The sequence below is a fragment of the Thalassophryne amazonica genome, chromosome 2, assembly GCF_902500255.1.
Source record: "Thalassophryne amazonica chromosome 2, fThaAma1.1, whole genome shotgun sequence".
Classification (NCBI taxonomy): domain Eukaryota; kingdom Metazoa; phylum Chordata; class Actinopteri; order Batrachoidiformes; family Batrachoididae; genus Thalassophryne; species Thalassophryne amazonica.
The window spans coordinates 110,296,383-110,314,989 of record NC_047104.1 but is presented as its reverse complement, the minus strand read 5'-3'; the positions used below and the strand labels follow the sequence as shown (position 1 = coordinate 110,314,989).

At 41.7% G+C, this 18,607-nt stretch overlaps 2 protein-coding genes across 2 annotated transcripts in view; one reads left to right on the top strand and one right to left on the bottom strand.

The window, feature by feature from the left end:
• The window catches only part of ano5b (anoctamin 5b), a 202,296-nt gene extending 189,286 nt beyond the window's left edge, over window positions 1-13,010 (bottom strand). Inside the window, exon 1 of the mRNA XM_034191614.1 lies at window positions 12,995-13,010. The gene's annotated coding sequence lies outside the window, so the exon portion shown is untranslated. The remainder of the gene's footprint in view (window positions 1-12,994) is intronic.
• Window positions 12,989-18,607, top strand: part of igdcc3 (immunoglobulin superfamily, DCC subclass, member 3) — a 217,182-nt gene continuing 211,563 nt past the window's right edge. The window contains exon 1 of the mRNA XM_034191657.1: window positions 12,989-13,196. Within this exon, the coding sequence (XP_034047548.1) occupies window positions 13,133-13,196 (64 nt within the window). The 5' untranslated portion in view covers window positions 12,989-13,132. The remainder of the gene's footprint in view (window positions 13,197-18,607) is intronic.

Genomic DNA, 18,607 nt, shown 5'->3' with positions numbered 1-18,607 from the left:
AAAAGGTGACAGCTTTCTTACTGAATTGGTCCTCCTGACACATGCACGCATAGCGGCCAACTGTCTGCTGAATGCCATCCAGCATGGTGGCGAAAATTACAGTCACAGATCTCAAGCAGTACGTACACATTCACCCTATTGAGATTTCAAATCATCAGTGGTGCTCACGTGAGTAACTCTGGATTAATACTGAAGGGTATTAATGGAGATTTTTCCTGTTCAGTGGAGAGAGTGAAAGTGAGTCTCTGTTCGGCTTTCCTTCTCAGCTGAGCTCTAAGCTGCCATTTCACAGCCTCGGGATGTTGAAGCAGCTGATTTTTCAGTAACAATTCAGTTCATTTTTCTGAAAATCCGTGCTCGTTAGCACAGACCATTTGAACCCGAGAGCCGGGCGGAAATTTGCCATGATCCGTGCCTTAAAACCCTCAACTGTCTGCAGAACAAACAGCTCGCCTTCAGCGCAGAAATCTCCTCCCTTCCCCTCCTTTCCTCCCTTTCAGCAGTAAATAGAGCAGAAAGCAGGTAGCACGAGAGAAAACGTGGTGTCACGTGCCCATGGCTCAGAGGACAGTGACGAGGAGACACAAACGAGAGGATTAGAAAAACAGAAGTATTTATTTACAATAGTTTAAGTCAATAAATTAAAAGGTGCAAAGATGTGCAGCTGTGCAAAAAGGCGCTCTGTTACCGGTTGGCGCAGCGAGACGTCCTAAAAAGAGAGAGGGAGAGAACAAAATGAATTAGTTGGGCCCACTTAAATAAGAGACAGGGACACCGGGCCCAGGTGCCCCTGATTATGGGCCCGCCCCGCTACAGGACAGCAGGGCCGTCACACCCTCCCCCTTCAAAAGGGAAGTCCACCTAAGGACTTTCCAAACCAATTGCAAACAGCAGAGTTTTTTCTTTTGTTTTTAGTAGTACTACATTATATTTTTTTGTTGCACCAAAATTACATTTACAGCTTACCTATATTCAGCTATACTTTTTTCTTCTTTACAAACTACTTTAAAATCTGATAGGACTAAGTTTTTTTCTTCCATTATCAAACAAGAGAAATTCTACCATTTACAAGGAATCAAATTAGACTTAGCTATACAAGGCTAAAGATGACACCAATTGGTAAAGTCACAAGCTTAGCACATGTCCTCTGCTGCACCTCCAGAGTTCCAGCACCTGAAACTGAGGACAGGTAGTAGAGAGACAGGCACAAAAATGAAGGCAACTTTGCTTTTTCCTTTTTTTAAACTGGCGCACGTGACAAAGCATCAGCCAAGTTATCAGAACCTTTAATATGACAAATGTCTAAACTGAACGCCTGTAGAAACAGCACTTTCAACATTTTTTTCACACCTAAGTGACCAGAGTCATCATGGGCAACTCTGAGCACATCATCACGACACATCTCAGGAACAACAATCTGAAAAATGGGCTCACCAACGAAGTCACCATGACATGGGACCCACTTGCGCACCAACAGACCCTCCTGCATGAAGTACCCATGAGCAGCACTCTGTACCTTGTCACCTGGAAGAACATTTTCAAACAAAACTGAAAGAGTTGGATCAGACTTTTGATGCTGACTCCATTCCTTCACAGAGACAGATGCGGGGAGCTCGGGCAACAAGACTGAGCTCTCAAGCACATCTGACTCAGACGCACGAAATTGAGCACGCATCACGACACAAGCCGGAAACACCTCTAGACACTGCTCTTCAAGCAGAGACGAACGTGGCTCAGCGGTCACCACGGGCAAAGGAGACCTCGGCCACACCGCACTACCAACCAAATCATTGCCTAAAATCAATGAAACCCCAGGAAGCGGCAGAGCGGGGCGCACGCCTACAATCACCAGACCATTAATAAACCCACATTCTAACATAATTGTGTGCCTCGGCACGGAGACCACACCCAGCTCCATCCCATGCATAAGGACAGAGTCACCCGTTTCTGTAGCAGAGGAGAATGGAAGCACAGAAGCCACTATAAACAAGTGTTTAGCCCCTGTGTCACGCAGCATCTTAATATGAACACGCTGCTCGCTCCCCACAATGGACACATACGCATCATGGATGAAAGGAGCAAAAGCTTTATTGAACTTTTCCCTGGACTTATTGTTTGAAGCTGACAGAGCAGGAGCTGAAGGGACGTACATTTTACGCCTGCTGTTAGACTTCAGCACAGGACACTGAGACTTCCAGTGGCCCGTTGCCTGACAGTAAGTACACCTGCTAGAGTGCCCTCTGAATGAAGCAGAGCGACCCTGCGCAAAGGTCTGCGAGTAGGAGCGACTTTCACTGACTATAGGCTTGGTCCTAGATGGAAAAATTTCACCCACAGCCCCCTTGTGAGTCAGGACAAAATCATCTGCCAGCTCTGCTGCCTTCAGAGCGGTGCTGGGTTTCTGTTCAGTAACATAAGTAGCTACATGCTGAGGAATACAGTTCTTAAACTGCTCCAAGATCATCAACTCTGACAAACCCTCAAAAGTGTCACTATTCAAAGCAGAACACCAACGATTAAATTGACAGGTTAAATCGCTAATGAATTCCACGTGAGTTTGACGTTCATTTTTCTCAAAATTCCTGAATTTCTGGCGATAAGCTTCTGGGACTAATTCGTAGGATTTTAGAACCGCAGCCTTTATTTTGGCATAATCCAGACACTCTGCAGCGCTCAACGCAGAATAAGCCTCCTGGGCACGACCAGTAAACACGGACTGCAACAACAAAGCTCTATCACAATCCGCCCAATTTTTAACATCTGCAATGCGCTCAAACAGAATGAAAAAAGTATCTGGATCTTTTTCATTAAACTTTGGCATTAGGTGCAGACTAGCACCCACGTCAAACGCGTTAGGAGCAGGCCTACAAACAGCAGAGGAAAATGATTCTTCGCTCACCTCGCCTATAACCTTACCATCCCGAATCAAATTCAATTTATAGTGTTCCAATTCCAGTCTCATTTTTTCAGTCTCTTGTCCAACACGTTCCAATTGAACCTCTTTTTCAGCTTCAGTTCTCAGTCTCATTTGTTCCAATTGAAGTTCAGCATCTTTTCTGCTTTTCTCTTGTTCAATTTGCAGCAACATTAATTCCTTACGCTGCTCAAAACTCAGTCCATCAAACGAAACAGACAGCTCGGGTTCAGAATTGATATATAAACCCGACTGTTGCTCTCCCCCTCTCAGGACGCCTTTATTAAAAAGCGCAGCAGTGATTATATCTCTAACATCATCTTTGCGTATATTATTTCCCACTGTAATGCCATAGTGTTTAGCTATCTGCAATAAATGTTTCTTTTGACAATTTTCCAAAAAACTTTCAGAAGGAGTAGAGAAAAAATGCGAAACAGAAGCCATGGTTACAAAAAAAGGTAATGTGAACCGAACTGAATACAAACTGTCAATCTCACATAACCGAGGCTTAGGGCCAGTGCGTCCCTCGGAGTCCCCCGCCCTGAACTACTTAACCCCAAATCTACCTGCTTAACCTAGTCTTCTTGCGGTCTCATATGGTGGGTATTTATGCGCTAAAACCCGATGGGTCTGAGCAGCGACCAGCAAGCTGACAACCCCCAGAACACCACGGACGTGCTCCCAAGCCGAAGCTTGTAGCCACGTTCACCGCTGCCCTCACAAAACAAAAGCAGGCAAATCTCCTTATGAGAAAAGTCACTAAAGCCTAACGAAGGACTCCAAAACACCATGCAGCACGAGACAGCACTTACCTTCACCTCGGATAAAAAAACCCCCCAAAAAAACAATTTAACTTCAAACCTCTCGCGTGTCCCCACAAACAAACAAACGAACGCGCAATCAGCAGGTGCGCACCGGATTCTAATCATGTAATCAGCGCACGGCAAAGCCCCAACACAAAAATCAGGCTAAAAACAAACTTTAACCAAATAAATTTACAAAAACTAAACGCGCTGACTACAAAAATTAAATTTAAAGGACGAGCCCCCACTCTTGTCACGTGCCCGTGGCTCAGAGGACAGTGACAAGGAGGAGACACAAACGAGAGGATTAGAAAAACAGAAGTATTTATTTACAATAGTTTAAGTCAATAAATTAAAAGCTGCAAAGATGTGCAGCTGTGCAAAAAGGCGCTCTGCTACCGGTCGGCGCAGCGAGACGTCCTAAAAAGAGAGAGGGAGAGAACAAAATGAATTAGTTGGGCCCACTTAAATAAGAGACAGGGACACCGGGCCCAGGTGCCCCTGATTATAGGCCCGCCCCGCTACAGGACAGCAGGGCCGTCACAGTGGTTTCTCTCCAGTATTGGAAAATCCCGCAGGTTGGATTAGGAAATTCTGATTCGCGAATTTCGTCAGTATGACGGAATTCGTGAGAAGGAGAAGGTCCTGATACTGAGCCGGGATCAAATCGGCCCCAACCCTAATTTGTTTTAGCAAGTTTTCAGGGGTCTCATGCATGCAGTCTCTTATAAATGTTAAGAAAGACTTAAAAAAATACATGTTCATATTATAATGTTCATTTGTAATTGTCATCATGTGGTTTCCCCATGTTGTTGTGATTGCAGTGCCTCTCTGGCACGCAAGGGATTATCGGATATTTGAATGAATTTGTGCCCCCATCACAAAAAGCACCCCATTTTCATGCCTCTGTCATGAACCCATAGATTATTGTACTTTTTGTAATGTCGCTATGAACTGCCATGAGATTGAGTTGTTTGATTGACGCAGAATGAAATTAGCTAAAGTGGGACTGCTGTTTCAATCTCGTGGCAAACAAGTCTTTTCAAATTATAGGTCAATCTCACTCTTACCACAATTTTCAGAAATTTTGGAAAAGGCATTTGCTTAGTGATCAGCAATATGGCTTCAGAAAAAAAAAAATCACACTACTTCATTTGTTGTGATTGATTTTGTTTAACAGATTACAAATGCAAATAAAAATAAGCAATATACTGTAGGGTTTTTTATTTACAGCAAGCATTTGATACTATAAATCATACTTTGCTATTGGATAAACTACAGAGGTATGGTATCAGGAGATTGGCACATGATTGGATAGCTAGCTACTTATACAATAGGTATCAGTGTGTCCATATTGGTGGGGCAAATTCTGAATTCATGAAGATTACTTGTGGGGTGCCCCAGGGTTCAGTGCTTGGGCCATTGTTGTTTCTTTTATACGTGGTCTATTAGATAATAAACCGACCCTTTTATTATTTTTTTTTAACTATATGGATTTGAATGACGTGCGATTACACCAATCATGCTTGAACCCTCGTGCGCATGCGTGAGTTTTTCCACGCGTGTTGGTGACGTCATTTCCCTATGGGCAGGCCTTGAGTGAGATGTGGTCCCACCCTCTCGGCTGAATTCCTTTGTTTCACACGCTGCTCGAGACGGCGCGCGTTGCTTTATCAGCATTTTTTCTGGACCTGTGAGGAATATCCGAGTGGACACTATTCGAGAAATTAAGCTGGTTTTCGGTGAAAAGTTTAACGGCTGATGAGAGATTATGGGGTGTTTCTGTCAGTGTAAGGACTTCCCACGCAGCGGGACGTCGCGCAGCGCTTCCAGGCGCCGTCGTCGGCCTGTTTCGACCTGAAAACATCCTAATTTAAGGCTTAATTCACCCAGGACATCGTGAGAGAACAGAGAAGATTCAGAAGAGGCCGGCATGAGGACTTTATGCGGACATTCCACTGTTTAAGGACATTTTTTAATGAAAGACGTGCGCGCAAATTCGGCGAGTTGTTTCCCTGACGAGTCGGCAAATCTGTGTGCGCCGCGACAGGAAAAACACCTCCGTGTTGAAAACCATTTGTAAAATTCAGGCGGCTTTTGATGGCTTTCAACAAGTGAGTAACTGAGAAATTGTTTAACAGCTTGGGCATGTTCCAACTTGCCCGTTAAGGTTTCCAACGGAGGTGTTTTTCCTATCGCGACCCCCCGCGGTCGGGTCCGGCCCGACATGCGACTCTGCCCGCACGTTCTTTCATTACAAAATGTCCGTTAACAATGGAATGTCCGAATAAACTCCTCATGCTGACTTCTTCTGAAAGTTCTCTGTTCTCTGACGACTTCCTGGATCAACAGAGCCTGAAATGTGGAAGTTTTCAACTTGAAACGGTGAGACGCTGCCGCCTCGAAGCGCAGATCGCCGTCAGGCACCGTGGGCCGTCCTTACGGCGACACTACCAGACCAAAATCTCTCATCAGCCGTTAAAATTTTTACCGAAAACCAGCTGAATTTATCGAATGGTGTCCACTCAGTTGTGCCTTAGAGTTTTGAAAAAATTTTGATCAAACAAAGCAGCAGTCTCTGAGCCATTCCTAAATAATGAAAAAATCGACTAGAGGGTGGGCAACTCCTCACTCAAAGACTGCCCACAGGCGAATGACGTAACCGACAGGCGTGAAAAAAATCTCGCATGCCCACGAGGGTTCAAGCATGTCTGATGTAATCAGACGTGATTCAAATCCATATGGTTTTTGAAAAAAATAATAAGGTCGGATACTTTTCTAGTAGACCTCGTACAATATATTAATGAATGAATGAATGAATGAATGAATGAGTTTATTCGGCACACAATTCAACAACAAAAACAAACAAACAAAAAAACTCATAACAAAGCAACTTTACAAAAGTCCTGTGTGGCCAAAAGGGTGAGGGCAGAAGCAGAGCTTATAAATACCCACCCCTTATACTAAAAAATAACAAACATATACACACAAACAAAATTTCATAAATACATATCTACACAATCACACATACATATATATATTCATTCATTCATTCATCTTCTTCCGCTTAGTCCAATTAAGGGTCGCGGGGGGCTGGAGCCTATCCCAGCAGTCATAGAGCGGGAGGCGGAGTACACCCAAGACAGGACGCCAGTCTGTCGCAGACATATATATATATATATATATATATATATATATATATATATATATATATATATATATATATATATATATATATATATATATAAAAGAACGTGAGCTTATACACTCAACAAAAATATAAACGCAACACTTTTGGTTTTGCTGCCATTTTGTATGAGATGAACTCAAAGATCTAAAAATTTTTCCTCATACACAATATCACCATTTCCCTCAAATATTGTTCACAAACCAGTCTAAATCTGTGATAGTGAGCACTTCTCCTTTGCTGAGATAATCCATCCCACCTCACAGGTGTGCCATATCAAGATGCTGATTAGACACCATGATTAGTGCACAGGTGTGCCTTAGACTGTCCACAATAAAAGGCCACTGTGAAAGGTTCAGTTTTGTTTTATTGGGGGGGATACCAGTCAGTATCTGGTGTGACCACCATTTGCCTCATGCAGTGCAACACATCTCCTTCGCATAGAGTTGATCAGGTTGTCAACTGTGGCCTGTGGAATGTTGGTCCACTCCTCTTCAATGGCTGTGCGAAGTTGCTGGATATTGGCAGGAACTGGTACACGCTGTCGTACACGCTGGTCCAGAGCATCCCAAACATGCTCAATGGGTGACATGTCCGGTGAGTATGCCGGCCATGCAAGAACTGGGACATTTTCAGCTTCCAAGAATTGTGTACAGATCCTTGCAACATGGGGCCGTGCATTATCCTGCTGCAACATGAGGTGATGTTCTTGGATGTATGGCACAACAATGGGCCTCAGGATCTCGTCACGGTATCTCTGTGCATTCAAAATGCCATCAATAAAAACATGCAAACTTAGTCAATGAACTCAAATTTACAAAATATAACCAGACAATACTGGCACACAACACAGAAACCCGAAAGTAATAACAAATCAATAGACCTAAGTCTTCAACTATAGCACGCAATTTTGTTATTCTTGTAATGTCTTTTAAAGCCTACTAACGTACCAAGTACTTTAATGTTGTCGGGACAGTTGTTCCAGATGTTAACACCTTTGACAAATACACAATGACTTCCTCTCAAATTATAACTGGAGTCCCTCAGTTTAAACCACTTGGTTTTAAATGTCAATAAAACCAAGGAAATGATTCTGGATCCAAGGACTGTTGGGGACCATACTCCTGTGGTCATACATGGTATTCCCATTGACCAGGTCAACTCATACAAGTACTTGGGGCTGCACATAGACAATACCTTCAGCTGGACTGCACATGTGGACAGTTTGTGCTCCCGATTCCATCAAAGACTTTATTTCCTTCGTAGACTTCGTTTGTATGGAGTCAATCAGAAAATTATGTTGTTGTTTTACCAGGCAGTGTTAGAGAGCCTAGTTAGGTATGGCATGACTGCCTGGTACGGCAATCTTTCTGTACAATTTAAAACGAAACTTAACAGACAAATTGATGATGCAATGAAGATAATCGGAAAGAAACAATATCAGTCCCTCAATACACTCTATGAAGAGTCTGTTTTGAAAGCAGCTCAGAGGATACTGATGGATTCAGTTCATGTTCTTCATGCAGAGTACACTCTCCTTCCTTCTGGGAGAAGGTACAGAGTTCCTCGGAGTAGACTGAATAGATTTAAAAATTCATTCGTCCCCATGTCTATTAAATTGTTAAACAATAATGTTTAAAATTGGAATTATGCAATATTTATGGTGTTTCTCCTGACTCCTGTCATGTTAATTTGTTATGGATGTGGTTGTGTTTTTATCTGTATTGTTTGTTTTCTCTTTTCTTGTAAGGCACCTAGCATGAGTCCAAGACAAATTTCCCTGAGGGGACAATAAAGTGTATCGTATCGTATCGTAAACAGATCCTGGACATGTTGTGGCAGCAGTTTATTTTTAACTTTATACATCATTTGTATTGTAAAGTAATCAACCAAGTTCCAGAATTTTAGAATATGTAAACAGGCAAACAATGGATTCGTTGGCTCACAATGTGATTTGTTATGGCATATGTTTGGTTTCCAAGTCTGTCAGTTGTAGTTTATTTGCTGATGATATAACAGTGTTTTGTAGTGGGGGGTCATTTGGGACAGATTTTGGACATGATGGAGAAGGAATTAGAGAAATTTAAACAAAGGTTTGATTCAAACAAATTATTTCTCCACTTTGGTAAAACAAAGTGTAGCATATTTGGAAACAAGTCCAGCAATTTCAGCAGAAATTTATCATTAAATGATATTGAAATTGTAACTGACAACTTTTATTCTTGGTGTTGTTACGGATGATAAATTGAGCTGGAAAACACATTATGTTCAATCTAAAATGTCAAAAGCCACAGCAATTTTGCATAAAGCACAAGATTTCATCTCTCAACGTTCATTAAGCCTTTCTGTCCATCATTTACCTGTATTTTGGCATGCTTGGCGCCAGAAAGTTATGTTGGATCCAAAAGGATCCAAAAAGGCTTGGACCAAAAGCTATATTGAATCGGTTCCCACTGACCAATAGCATTAGAGCTTACTGCCAACAGCTAGCCAATCAGAACGCGGCATACGAAGGTTAGGAACTAGCTGACAGACACTGGTTGAAAAAATGGTAACAAACATGTCAACAACAGCAGAAAATCGTCTGCCAGCGAGGTTTGCTGAGTTCACAGAGGAGGAACTGGTGGAAATATTGAACTCCAAAGATGCCAAAAACACTAAGAAGGTAGACAAGCACGCTACTGATGTTTTAAAAGCATTCATATGCTCAGTGGCGGTCCTAGAGTGATTTACTCCCCGGGCGAAACCCCCTGCGTGCGCCCCCGCGCACACTAACATGGCCACCACCTCCGCCCCACCACCCATGAAAACACTTTGTCCAGAACACCCACAATCCCACAAATTAACTCACAACAGCTATTTTCAAGAACAAATTTCCAGTTTTAATGACTACTGCAATAACAAACACAAAGAAATTGGCACAGTCTAATGTGTCATCATCCATGGACTTATCTGCAATGATCATCTCAAACGTTTGCAGGAGGGCATCATAATTGTTTGCCACAGTGCTCACTATCCGTGTTGTGAAATTCCATCGAGTAGGAGCATTTCTGGGCAACCTTGAGCAGCCTGCAGACTCAAGAAAAGACATCCTCTTTGTGGATTTTGAGAAAAATGTGGCAAACCCAGAGAGTGATGCAAAAAATATTCTGCACTCAGATAAGCATTTAGCCCCCTGAGACAGAACCAGATTCAGTCTGTGTGCATAGCAATGCACAAACATTGCACTGGGGGCTATTGCTTTAACTTTGGCCTGCAAACCATTGAGAGCTGAAGTCATGATAGCATCCATGGCTTTTTTGTAAGGAAGACTATCAAATGGCTTCGCCAAAATCCAGTCCACAACATTCAAATTGTCTGCCATTATGTGCAGCTTGCTACCTAGTTAGCTCACTAGCTGGGACTGGCGCGAGGCTAGTGTGAAGTGTGTCCGCCTGTGAGTGCTTTGTGACGGTGGAGGAGCTCAGCAGCACCCGCTGCTCGGTAGGGACAGAAACTGCGATAGAAGTCAGAAAGAGTGATAGAAGTCAGTCTCCAAACACAAGCAGCTACAAAAAAAAAAAAAAAAAACCCCACCAGAAATAGAAGCTTGATTTGTCACTAGTCGTTTTTAACAAAGAAAATGCCGCTAAGAGGATTAGGAAAGTCTCCGGTTCAACTCAGAAATGAATGAAAATTAAAAAATGCTCCCACTGATGTTTACACTAAAAGATCGCTGATTCGCTCATTTCGCTGTCAATCAAAAAGGGATTCAGCCTCAGACAGATCATCCAATCATCATGCAAAAGCTGAGCGTCCGGGCCGGCCGAGGCCAGCCCACTGCTCCATAGACCCCCCGAGACGCTGAGCGTCCGATGGGCGGGACAAAGCCCAGCATTTATCCAATGACTCATGTCGTTTCGCAGCAGTCTTTGCTTCGCTACTGTTTATAGCACTGTGAAGCTGCGGGAATGAGTGAGAGGAAAGCCGCCATGGGACGGGAAGGTGGGGGCGCCGCTCTGCCGTAACGTAACAAAACCACGAACCCCCCCGTCAGGACAACCCCCCCACCCCATTTTTTTTGACCGTTTTTTTTCCGCAAGGTCGTGCCGCACCCCCCCTGTGATGCCACCCGGGTCGGCCCGCCTCCAGGACCGCCCCTGCGTATGCTGTTCACAACAAAATAAATTGATCTAATTTACTTTACTCTTTGTTGTTTGCTTAATTTGGGAGGGGTGTGGAGAACATAACAATTGATGGATGGCAAGTCATCCAACATAGAGAAATAATATCCAATATAACTTTTCTTCATCCAATATTTCTCTATGTTGGACTCCTTACCATCCATTATTTGTAGTGTGTATATATATATATATATATATATATATATATATATATATATATATATATATATATATATATATATATATATATATATATATATATATATATATATATATTAGTTTAGAAGACTATCCCGTCCAACTGATGATGTGTTATGTCTTCTCCAGACTATCAGCTATTTGATAACATAACTCGTGTGGGTCACATGCACATGGGGCACAGTGAATCAGTCTAGAAAGTGATTTACTAAGCCCCAATATCAAGTGAATGACAAATATTACTTGTTGAAGCTTATACATTTATTTTTCCATGAATTATTTCTATAATTTGTGTATATAAACAAGTGTTTTCACATTTGAACAGAAATTATGACAGTTGCATTTATAATAGTTTCTAAAGGACTTATATCACTGTATAAGACACTCACACATTACATAGATGGTTTGCTGGATTATAGTTTGTATATGCATCAGCATATATTTAATAATTTTGAAGAAATCTTTATAATCATGTGTTTTGTCATTATATTCTAAGTTGATTCACTGTGCCCCGAACACTGATTCACTGTGCGCTGTGAATTAGTGTCCGGGGCACAGTGAATGAAAAATTTTAATTTGGATTTGCTTCATATGTTTTCACGTTTTGACGTGAAAACATATGAAGCAAATCCATATAGTTTAAAAAAAAATAAAAAGGTACGATACTTTATGGACAGACCTCATATATATACATATATATATATATATATATATATATATATATATATATATATATATATATACATACATTTCTTAATTTTATAGTAAAAGGGGTGGGTATTTATAAGCTTAGCTTGTGTCCTCACCCTTTCGTTCACATGGGTATGTTGTTGAGTTCTTTTGTTAAGAGTTTTTATTGTTGTTTGTGTGCAGAATAAATACATTCATTCAGTTCATTCATTCACATTCAGGATGTCACGTCTGGATCTGACTTTGACACTGACATGAGTGACACATGCCTAAATCGATATGAAATCAAACCAATCTAAACAATTCAACAAAGATTTCTTGTCTGTGTCTGAAAGAATACAACTCTGTACTGCACAGTGTATCTGAAGATGAAACAGTGCATCCGGAGAGTATTCACAGAACTCCAAACTCCAAACCTCTCTCTGTCAACTCTCTCGTGTGGGATCACGCGTGTTTCCTTTCTGCAGTCAGTGGTGTGGCCAGCATGGTTCACCCGCAATACATTATGGTTCCACTAGGGGACAGTAGAGTACAGAGCAGAAAGTGCAGCTCTTCGCTGTTTCTGTGCGCTTTCGGCGAACCATTTAAATAAACACAAACTGCACCTCGCGTTGTTTGTGTTCTGTACAAATCGTAACTGTCAAACCTTTCTCTTTTTTTTTCTTTTAATATGTGCTGTGCACGGACAAAATGAGCGCGATTACTGCTTTATTTTGTACAAATATGTAAAAAAAAGAGCGTGAAAGCACAGACAGAACACTGCCTGCTATGATCACACTCCGATTTACTGAAAGAGGCATTGATTTTTTTATTTAGTTATTTATTTTTATTTTTGCTCTGATGAGATAATGATGAGATAGCACCCAAAAGGATTGTCATGCTTTGGGAGGAAAGCAGTTGGCGCTTTTTTTCAGAGAGAGAGAGAGAGAGAGAGAGAGAGAGAGAGAGAGAGAGAGAGAGAGAGAGAGAGAGAGGAGGAGGAGAGCGGGATGCTGACAGATTGCTGATCGATGGCTAAAATGGCGAAAGCATGTTGGACCTGAGAAGATCCTGCAGCATGTAGCATCTTGAAGCTGGATTTCTGCACTTCTCCTCTTCTTCAGACCTCATCACGCGCTTCTCTCACCTTTTCCGGATCGTTATTATTATTATTCTTGTTCTTTTTTAAAGAGTTTAAATGGCCACTCCGAGGCGCCGCCTTGCGCCGTGTTTTTTGGGGATCCTCCTGATCGCTGTGATCGGTGAGTGAGTGCCACACACACACACACACACACACACACACACACACACACACACACACACACACACACACACACACACACACACACACGCTGCAGCGTGCACGGAATCAGCTGGCCCTGCGCGCATCCTCAACTTGCAGGTCGCCGTTTATTGTTGCAACGTTTTTAGAAAACTGCAGAGGAGCAAATTGTATTTTGCGCTTTCCATCAGTGCTGCCCAGAGCAGATGTTATGTACATGTTTGCTGTTTGCCCACGCGCGTTCACGCGTGTGCGTGGCTTTCTGTGGTTCGGATGTGTCAGTTGGCTCCTTACGGATCAGCCAACGCGTGTTCGTGTGTGAAATTATAGTGTGTTTTGCACTGAATCGAGGTGGATGTTCTGTTGAGAAAGTCACATGTCTGATGTGACAGTGAACACTGGTGCAGAAAATATCTAAAGGTCAACATGGGACTGTGGACTTCCAGGAGTGGGTTATAATCAGTCTGTTTTTGCTTCAGGTGGACTCTTCTGTTCACACCACATTCTGCACAGGCTCACGCAGATCACCCCAAAACTGTGCAACAGTATGAGTACTATAATAACAATAGGAACAAGAGCAAGCTGAGATTTTTGATGTCCGCCAAGGGTAGACGAGGACTCAAAATAAAAGATATGTGATTCACATCGTGACCCAGACTTTACCTGGATCCAGATTCCACAACACAATGCAATAATTGCAGACTGATCCAGAATGGGCTGACTGATCCAGATGTTGCAATCTGATATTTAACTCAAAAGCAGAAACAAAATAGTGTCTTCCTGATCTTGGTTTTACATAGTCATGTCCTATCCATGAAGTAGTTTTGACATAATCCTTAAAAGCCTATATAAAATGAAATCCTGATCCAGATCACCTCCAAAATTTAATGGAGTCTTCCAAGGCCTAACACCAATATGGTGAAAATTTGGTGAAAAACCATTAAGTAGGGTGTTGTTTTTATGTAATCCTCAAAATCCAACAAAGTGAAGCTACAAACTGAAATCTTGACCCAAAATCCAGATCTGGATCACCTCCAAAATTCAATGGAGTCTTCCATAACCTAATATCTGTAGTGCAAATTTGGTGAGAATCTGTGAAGTTGTTTTGACGTAATCCTTAAAAGCCTATATAAACTGAAATCTTGATCCAGAATCTGGATCTGGAGCACCTCTAAAATGTAATGGGCTCTTCCATGGCCTAATATCTGTCTGTGGTGAAGGTTTTGTCAAAATCCGTATAGTAGTTTTGACGTAATCCTGCTAACAGACTGATGATTTTATTACAATCTTGGCGGATGTAACAGTAATAGTAATCAGATGGCTGGCATACCTTGTGCAGAAGGTGTTTTTTTTTAAACTAAATATGACTTCTAATTTTGTCTTTACTGATCAATGTGAGCTTTTGATCAAATCTTGAGCCACACTGATAGCTGATATATGATAGTAAACATGCTTTTGGGCTTTGTTTTGCTTGACCTTTGACCAATCTGTTCTCAAGACACTAAACCAAGCAAATGAACTGCATTAGTGCTTTACACTGATGCCTCATATTCACCTACCTACTCACACACATACACACAGATGTCAGTATGCTGCCATGCTCATTACACACCAGGAGCAACTAGGGGATTAAAGGTCTTGCACAGGGGTCTTGAGTGATTTTCCGGTCTGACGGTGATTGAACTGAAGATCCTCTGTTCAACTACTTCACCATAACCTTTCCTGGTATCGCAAGTAATATTCCTACCATTTTTAGTGAAAAATCCAAGGGATTGAAAGTAGATGTGTTTTTGGTCTATGTTTTGCTTGACCTTAACCTTGACCTTTGATCAGTTTGTTCCAAAGGTTCAACATCATGGAGACACTAACCCAAGTAATATTCCCACCATTTCATAAAAATACATGCAGTGTTTTTTGTTTGTTTTTTACTCCTTTAATGCAATCAGTTTTCATGAAACTGAGTGGAAAAGTTGACACTGACCAATTTGACATGAATTGACACACAGGACCAGAGCCAGGATGTTTTACTGTATGCACTCCAGTGAGCGCTTTAGTATTTAATAGGAAAATGTTGTTGCTTTAATTGCCTTATACTATGCCCTTGTATGATATAACTCTCTGAGAGATAACACACGATAACTGAAGGTAACGGCAGTTTCATTTCATGTTAGTGGACTTTTAAAGTATAGAGTTCTTGAATGGTCAGTCTTTAGTGGAAGGGTAAAGTGACGATGGTTATTGAGCTGAGGATAGATTAAAAGACTGTGGTTACTGCCTTCTGGGGAGAGTACCTCTGCAGTTTAAATGTCAAGACTGACCCTTTGTTCACAGATGGGCAGTTTTTCCCTGTGTAAGGTCGTATTTGCAGAGTATATTCCACTGTGGGTCCCACAAAAGCCCCACATAGACCGGTGCCAGTACATTCTTCACATGTTCGGTGAGAGGACCAGGAACAAAATGTGATGGATTTAATTTCAATCTATGCATCACAATTCAAAATTAAGCACTTGAATGTGATCTTGGATTAATTTGACTTGAGATTAAGACATTTTCTTAAAAGGATATTGAAGCAGATGAGTTGATAACCATATAGCATTACAAACATTACATGGTTGTTGGAAGTGACTCATTGGGTCCTATTTTGATGATTGAGAGAGCACAATCTAAAGCACACTTTGCTATTTAGATTGTGCATAATCTCAGAGCAGTGCACCAAGGGGTTGTGGTTAATTAATTAATAGGGGTGTAATATTTACATAGTGCGAAGCAGAAATCTATTTTAAAGTAAGAAATAAAACTGCACTGACACATGAACCCCTGAATCAGTCTAAATGTACTAGAGCTGTCATTGACTCAAGTTAAGATGCTCATGGGGACACAAATGACTGCAAGTATATATGCTGTTTACTGTATTTTCAGGATTATAAATTGCCCGAGAGTAGTAGTTGCTTCTGTGCATCATAAGGAGGAAGGAATGAAGGACTGCATTTCTATAGCACTTTTCCATCTAGCAGATTCTCAAAGTGCTTTACTACTGCTTAATGCAACAAGAAGCAAATTGAATGCAATCTGCACATCATCTATTTGTACTGCAAACACTGGCTTAGCAAGCAGAAGTTAACAGGCTAATTAATGTTAGTGTAGGAGGCACAAAGGACTCAAGAGCAAACAGCTTCTTGTGGCCACTAAAGAGACGATCATAGGTGAGGTAAACATGCAGTGTAATTAGACGTTTGAAAACTCATCATATGATTTATTTATAACCCAAACACTGCATTAGTGAGCAGAAGCTAACAGGTTAATTAATGTTATTATACAAGGCACAAAAAACTCAGAGTAAATTGCTTTTTGCCACCCCTGAAGAGATCATAGGTGAGTTAAACTTTTAGGGCCCCTTTACACATAGTACGAATAAGTACAAATCAGGGTGAATCACGGTGGAACAGCTTGTATGACCGAACCACGAAAACATCAAGCCGACGGGCAGGCATGAATGATGCCACAGCGATGGTTTCATGCATGCAGGAACACAGCTGCTGTGAAAAAAAACATAAAAAAAATTTAAAATACATGCTGCGATGGTTTCGTGCATGCGGCAACACAGTGCAAGTAGCTGCACTGCTGTGAAATAAAAAATAAATGCCACCCACGGGATTCGAACCTGCATTTTCCAAAAGCTCTGATTACCAGCCAGAGACATTACCACTGAGCTATCATTGCTGTACTGTAAAAGGTGCGGGAAAATGCCTGATATCAAAAAGCACAAATACAACCACAAAAAACAGCAGGGGTGGTGGCCAAGTGGTTAATGCACTTGGTTTCAGTTCAGAAGGTTCTGGGTTCAAATCCCACCCCTGCCACATTTCTCCATGTAATGTGGAGTTGCGTCAGGAAGGGTATCCGGCGTAAAACTTGTGCCAATTCAACATGCAGATCCACCTTGGATTTGCTGTGGCGACCCCAAGTGCAAACAAGGGAGCAGCTGAAGGGACTTACTTTTTTACCATATAAAAAAACACATTTTATTGAATCCCTCTCATCAAGCGAGCAATACAAGTATGATCCATCTGTTCTACATGGTTATTTCACTAACAAGCAAGACACTCACATGAATTGCATATCTACTTAAAGCTTTGAATATTTTCTATCAGGCAGTATCATTACTTTTTCATATAGTCGCGTTCCCTTTCCACACACTTATTATCAATGCTGGACAAGTTTTTGTAACCTGTCTGTAAAGAAATTGGACGTCTTCTTTGTGTGTCAGTGACGTACAGCTGCTTGATCCTCTGCATCATTAGTGTAACGCATCCCTTCAGGTGTTCCTTCATCTTGGGGAAAAAAGGCAGAAGGTGCAGGATCCAGATTATACAGTGAGTGAGGTAAGATCTCGTAAAATTTGAGCCCCCTCAATACATCCTGTGTTTGGCATGTGTGGATGAGCATCATCATGCTGAAGAATTGTATCTTTCCAGGATGAACCCACATCAAGCATACACACAATTTTTGCAAAGTGTCCAAATATTGGTTGGAGTTGACAGTGTTGACATGTTCCAAAATAATCTATGAGGACTAAGCGATCACACCCACACTTGATGCTGTGTATCTATGGCTTTTATGGAGTTCTCACTACAGGTCTGGCCATGCAGACTCACTGTTGCTGGATTTTCATTGTTCAAACTCCTTCTCCTGTACTGACTGTTATCTACACAGGTGTCGCCGGAGACAACACTCATTCTTCGATGAATGTCCATGAGTGCACAACCCTCTGCAGTGAGGAATTCAATAATAGCATGTTGTTTCAAAGGCAGGTCTATGAGCATGTATTATGTCGAAGGTGTGCATGCCTGTTATTGCAGGTGAAAACCATTTGTGTAGTGATAGCCATTAAGTAAAAGATTATTCTACTAGACATCGTAGACAACCTATACACAGATACAGTAGTTTGAGTGCTGTGTGGCGTGGAGGTAGAGATGTGGAGTTTTCACAGTGAAAACTGGCATTCCTCAGGGGTGTGTTCTGGCTCCTACACTGTTCAATGCTTGCATGGACTGGGTGTTGGGTAGCACAGCTGAAACCAGTGACTTGGGTGCTTTTGTTGGTAAGGGAAGGTTTACTGACCTTGTCTTCACAGACGATGCTGTGATCTTTGCGGAATCAACAGATACTCTGATTGCAGAACTTGAGAAGCTGAGTAAGGAATCCGAGTGTCTGGGTTTCAGATTGTCCTGGATCAAGACTAAAATTTGATCTTTTAAAGACTTTCTGGACTGAGTTATCAAAAGTGCATCAGTATGTGGTGAAAGAGTTGAACTTGCAGAGACATTCACTTATCTTAGTGGTGGCATATATGGGAAGCACTTGTGGAGTCATGAGGTCACTGGACAGATG